This window comes from Capsicum annuum, chromosome 2, assembly GCF_002878395.1.
Source record: "Capsicum annuum cultivar UCD-10X-F1 chromosome 2, UCD10Xv1.1, whole genome shotgun sequence".
Lineage (NCBI taxonomy): Eukaryota > Viridiplantae > Streptophyta > Magnoliopsida > Solanales > Solanaceae > Capsicum > Capsicum annuum.
In genome coordinates, this window is record NC_061112.1 from 153,356,585 (window position 1) to 153,362,658 (window position 6,074).

Here is a 6,074-nt window from a genome sequence, read left to right on the forward strand (position 1 = left end):
ACTGACTTTTTATTCCACTTTTGGTTTTTCATTTTACTTTCCTAATTAGCTTTGCTCTAATTTCTTTTCTCTATGTTTCGCGATTTTATTTCTCCGATCATTATGTAAAAGTATTCTTAGAGGTAGAGAAAATAATTGCTCCCTCCGTTTAAAAAAGAATAACCTAGTTTGACTTGACACGAAGTTTAAGAAAATAAAGAAGACTTTTGAATCTTGTGAAGTTAAATTAAAGACATGTCAAATGTACCAAAATACCCTTCAATCTTGTAGTCTTAAATATGTCACGTGGAAAGTTAAAATTCAAAAGTTGCTTAAAACTGAAAGGGGTCATTTTTTTTTAAACGGAATTAAAAAGAAAGTAGGTCATTCTTTTTTAAACGGAGTGAGTAAAAAAAGGGTGGAATATTATTTGTAACTTGAACTCAATAGCTTTTTCTGTGAATAGAATTAATGATCAAAAATTTGTTATTGAGATGGCAACCATAGCAGCAACTGGTTCTATGGTGTAGTGGTTAGCACTCTGGACTTTGAATCCAGCGACCTGGGTTCGACTCCCGGTAGGACCTTCACTTTTTCAGTTTTTTCCCCTTACTTTTGTGATCATATTTTAGAAGTCGATGATGATGCTAAGGGGCAGTTTGGTTTCATATATAAGGCATGATAATATTTGCATATAATCTAGTATTTATAATGTTGTGTTTGATTGCTCTAATTTATTTATGATGTTTTGAAACATAAATGGTGAAATAAGAATGCGACGATTAATTTTATGTGAGTTCAACAATTGTAAAATATTTGGGGGGAAATTGTGCAAGGGACAATACAACAATTATAAAATATCTGGGGGGAAAATTGTGCAAGGGACAATACATGTAAAGTCATTCTTGTATCACAATTCTTGCATGACTAAATCCATACTTACATCCATCAATCTCTACGATACAATTTTCATATTACTAATCTAAGATAACTTGTCTCTTAACAAACGACCCAAAGAGTTGGTCTTGTCTTGAATCCTTGTTCCATGCGGTCAGCTTTATTTAACGCAGCATAATCTTCAAACAGACATCTTGTACATTTGGTTAGTAATAAGATTCACACGACAACCAGAAACGAAACATAATTGGTAATTCATAGTGATAAATGTCATATACTGGTGTGTCGTCAAACCATATCTACTTGATTTTTGTGAGAGTGAAATTATTAAATCAAGCATAAGGAAGCTAACAAATACATCAATACTGCCAAATCATTAATCAGGGTCAAACTTTTTTTATTCCGCCACATGTATCCAAGGGGTGCAGCTTTCGCCTGCAATCTCACGCTAGGTAGATAGGTGAAAATATTTTTTTATCTATATGCGTTCCTTGATTTTTTTTCGTTTGTGAACTTTGTTCATATTTTGACAGCTAATAAAAATTCGAACTAGATTGACAGCCTGCTGCTCTAGAGTTCATGGTAATCTCAGAATACCAATCAACATAGAAACCCCAAGTTCTCTGTCAAGGAAACTAACTTGCAATCACCACCTTGATGATTTATAATCAAAACCATCTTCCTAATTCTGTTTCCCTTTCTCTCTCCAGGTCTCGCCCCAATTCTTGGCCTCAGCAACAGCTCGCTTCCGCTCTTGATCCCTGCTCATTTCCTTTACATCGATCCCAGCTCCATTAAAATCAGTAGGGCTCCCAATTGTTAGTTCTTCTACTGGGGATATCCTCCCATCTCCCTGAGATACAATCTGATTAGACTGAGTTGCATGTGAGTCATGCTTTTGGGATGCAAAGTAACTCAAAGCAAGCACAATGTCTTTCGTGTGAGGTCGAGCCTGGGGATCATCCTGAACGCACATTAAGACCAGCTCTACTACCCTGCGGAAAATAGATTGTGGAAATTTGCCTCTTAACATAGGATCCGCTAATTTTACATAGTTCATGCGATCTTTCAACATAGGACGAGCCTGAGAAGGGGCAAGGAAACCTCACAATTAGCAGGAGAATTGCACAAACAGGAAATGACAAAACAGGAGTCTAATGTTATCAAGCTCAAAACTTTTTATTCAGAACATTCAGAAAAAATAATTGACGGTTTAGTTTATGATATATTTCATAAAAATCGTCAGAACCATGCAAAGATGGTATTACTCACTAGATAGACCAGTCATTCTCATTTTCCGAAAACTTTATGCTCCTCCAAAACAGAAGACCTTCAACAAAATACTTCTGACATGTTCATGGAACTATGCAATACTTGGAAAAAACTTTTTGCTCCAAAGCTAAAGTACTAGATGACAGAGTCAAGAAATTACAAAAACATTTTTTAAATCATGAAACAAAAACTTATATTTGTTACATATATTTATTTTTCAAAATTGGAGGCAAGTATATACAAGATTTCAATCAGTTAACTGTGATCAAGTGATTACCCAGTCAAGAAGCATTTCCTTTCCGTGTTCGCGAGAGTCATCCATCACTCTACATCCAGTAATTAGCTCCAGCAAGAGCACACCAAAACTATAGATGTCTGATTTCATAGTCAATTTTCCTGTTCCAGCATACTCAGGTGCGCAATACCCATGAGTGCCCATAACACGTGTGGAAACATGTGTATCATCTGCAGTTGGACCAAACTTCGCAAGACCAAAGTCAGAAAGTCTAGCATGGAAACCCTCACCTAATAATATGTTTGCCGACTTAAGGTCCCTGTAGATAACAGGACGATCCGCTTGGTTGTGAAGGTAATCCAGGCCTTTGGCAGCACCAGATGCTATTACCATCCTGGTATCCCAACCCAATGGCTCCATGTCTGGAGTCATATCTGCACATTATACTCTAATCAACACATTTCATATTTTAGAGTCAAAGTGCATATATTAGTTGCATCTTCTGATGCATTACAATTTAAAAAATTCTATAGAGAAAAATAGAAGATAAGTTCAAATCAAGCAAAGCAATGCCGGAAAAGTTTCGTAAACATATTGCAGACAACCACAAATTTATCAGTGAAGTCTTTCATCCGCCAAATAACACGAGCTTAGTAGTTATAGTCAAAGGCAGAAGTCTGTCTCATGCTGAAGCAATCACCGGGTTTATTTTGGAATGCATATGACAGACAAAAGCAGTGACGGAAGTGAATGAAAAAAATGAACTAAAAATAAAATGTGATAATAATAACTTCATATCTTCAAGGATATTCTGAAAATGGACCTTTTTTCAAGCTTAAATGAGTTACACTATCAAAGGCGATGGAAAAGTTAATAGTAAATAATGCATGAATCTATAGCTCCGAAGAAGACCAATATAGGAAAGAATAATATTACTGAGGCATAACAGATTGGTGCAGGTAGACAAATAAGAATCTATCAATTTATTTCTTTTGTTGCAGATCCAAGTCTCATAAACTGTGCAAGCGAGAATTGTCTATTATCATTACCATGGAGATGATATTCCAAGGATCCTAGAGGCATGAATTCATAGATAAGAAGACGCTGCTCTCCTTCACTGCAGTAACCAATTAGATTAACCAGGTTAGGGTGCCGCAGCAATGAGAGCATTTGAACCTCCACAAAGAACTCCTTATCTCCTTGAAGACCTGAATGATTTAGCTTCTTAACGGCCACAATCTGAAAGGTAAGAGAAAACCATAACTCCAGGATAATAAAGTACGGTGAATTTGAAATGACCAGAACACACTTCTTTTAGAGTGATTCTGGATTTAGTGAAAATCACCTGACTAGTTTCAAGTTGCCCTTTGTATACTGGTCCAAAGCCACCTTCCCCAATAATGGATTCTCTCCTGAAATTGTTTGTCGCTGTTGCAAGATCTCGGTAAGAGAAAGTTGGAAGGTTGCTTCTCGGAGGTGAACCATCTTTTGATATCAGTACTTGCTGTCTGGGCTCTAGCACTGTGCTATATTTGACCGCATTATCTGGCAGGTGCACATAATACAGGTAGTAATTAAAAAAGAACAAAAAAGGAAATCATTAGTAATATAAAACCTGCGGAGTTTAAATCTTCAGCTAAATAGAAACGGAAAATAACAGTAGATAAATTTTCAGAAACAAAAGTTATTAATCATATCGTACTTGTTTAGGAAACAACAAAGAAAAAACAGATGAATTATTGGAAGGGGATTCATGACTATTCAAGCTTCTAAAACCATGGCTTAAGATCCTGATTAACTATAATATAGGGTTTTCTTCCAACTTACTGGTCTCAACAGATGATATTCAAATTAACTAAGTGATAACTTCAGAACCTACAATAAACTGTTTGTGTAGTTCAAGCATGGGAAGTGTTGTGAGCATATTACTCTAGCTAATCAATTTACTAAAAGTTTAGAACAACGAAACAAAATGTCGCTTCAGCCAGCACAAGTAAATATGTATGCGAATCCTCATATATCCAAACTTGTTACAATCTCAATTTCTAAAAGGCATGCACGAATATGTGATTATCCATCCATTGCATCATAAAGCTCTGTAAGGTTTGACAAAATAGAAAGTGTGATTCTATCACTTTACGGTCCTATTTACAGTTATGGTACTCCATTGTTGTGTGGAGAAAGTAAACATCGATCTGTACAAAGGCATTTTAGGAAGTGAAGATCATAAATCTAACAATTTGTCCTATGAATGATCGACCAGCCCAAAATCATGACATCACTGACACATCAAAAGTAATTCTCTCGATCTCATTTGATCAGAAAGAAAGAAATAAAAATGGAGGGAAATAATAAGTATTGTGAAACATAAAAAACCAACCTAATGGTGCAATATGAGAGTTGATGGGAGGGGGAGTAGAGGTCCGGGCTTCACTGTAACTGTTGTTTCTCTTGCTTTTCAACATGATCCCCTTTCTCTTCCTACGGAAGCATGGACAATACCCCATTCCCATTCTTTCTTTTCTCCTAATTTATTGCATGCCAATATTATTAGGGTTACCTTCATTGCATTTCCCTTCTTAATAATTCCTTCTTTCTAGCTTTACCAATTATCTAACCACTAGGGTTTAGATGACTACTTGTATAACAAATCCGCAACTTTATTAGTAATAACTCTTTTAGGAAAAAAAAAACGAGTTTGGATAAGGTGAAGGACTTGGAGCCCGTTTGGGATTGCTCCACCATTATAAAATAGTTTTTTAAAAATGTATTTTTAATTAAAAAATAATTGGTATTTGGCAAATTCATTAAAAAGGTAATTTTGATAAATAGTGTTTGGATAATATTTTTTAAGAAGTAGTTTTTTGATACAAATGACCAAAAAAGACATATATTAATTGACTTTTACTACTAAAAGCAATTTATTTAAATATCTATTACAATATTTTTAATTAAAATTTTATTTTTATTTAATTAAAAAGTACGTACTCTAAATTTTTTAATTAATTTTTATATACATAAATATATTTAAAAAATATTAAATAATAATATATTACTTAAATAATTTAAATTTTATTTAAAAACATCAAACAAAATGAATGTACAAATTACTCCATAAATTAAATCACTACATATGAAAAAAAAAATATTTCATAAAGAATTATGATGTAAATATGAAGTATGAAATTTTAAAATTAAACTTTAATCAAACTTATAAAATATGTTTGTATGTGATAGAGATATTTTTGTCATGAAAAATAATTTTCTGCTTCTAGTTCTACTGCTTTTTAAAAGCAGAAATTTTCTACTTCTTTTTAAAAACACTTTTGCAAGTTTACCAAACATCCTTATTTTTTTTAGAAAAAATATTTTTTTTTTTTTCAAAATAAGTGCTTATTTTGGAAAATAAGCAATTCCTTACACTTCAATCCGAATTGAAGCAAAAAGTTTCATAAATAGCGATACTTTGAGACTTAATTATCAATTATAGCAATAATTCGTTTAATTATGGAAAGTAGTAATAGTTTATTTATTTTAAAAAATTCAGACACCATATATCAATTCACTTTTTATGACTATATCAATTCGCGTTGTATCTATATGAACCGATAAATAAAAATCGAATTGTTATGTATTATTATTGCAGTGAATCAATGCAACTCCAAGCCAACTGATGCAACAACAACAACAA

At 33.4% G+C, this 6,074-nt stretch overlaps 1 protein-coding gene and 1 non-coding gene across 2 annotated transcripts; one reads left to right on the plus strand and one right to left on the minus strand.

Moving 5' to 3' along the window:
• The first annotated feature begins 494 nt into the window (after positions 1–494).
• Positions 495–566, plus strand: TRNAQ-UUG. Its single transcript has one exon. It is a non-coding gene; the product is annotated as a tRNA-Gln (tRNA).
• A 300-nt stretch (positions 567–866) lies between these two features.
• Positions 867–5,107, minus strand: LOC107860794 (probable serine/threonine-protein kinase PBL7). Its single transcript, XM_016706271.2, has 5 exons — positions 4,764–5,107; positions 3,729–3,928; positions 3,433–3,622; positions 2,426–2,817; positions 867–1,960 (listed from the first exon to the last, which is right to left on the minus strand). Exons 1-5 carry the CDS (start codon positions 4,894–4,896, stop codon positions 1,559–1,561), a joined length of 1,317 nt encoding a protein of 438 aa, XP_016561757.2. The 5' UTR covers positions 4,897–5,107; the 3' UTR covers positions 867–1,558.
• Between the last annotated feature and the right edge of the window lie 967 nt (positions 5,108–6,074).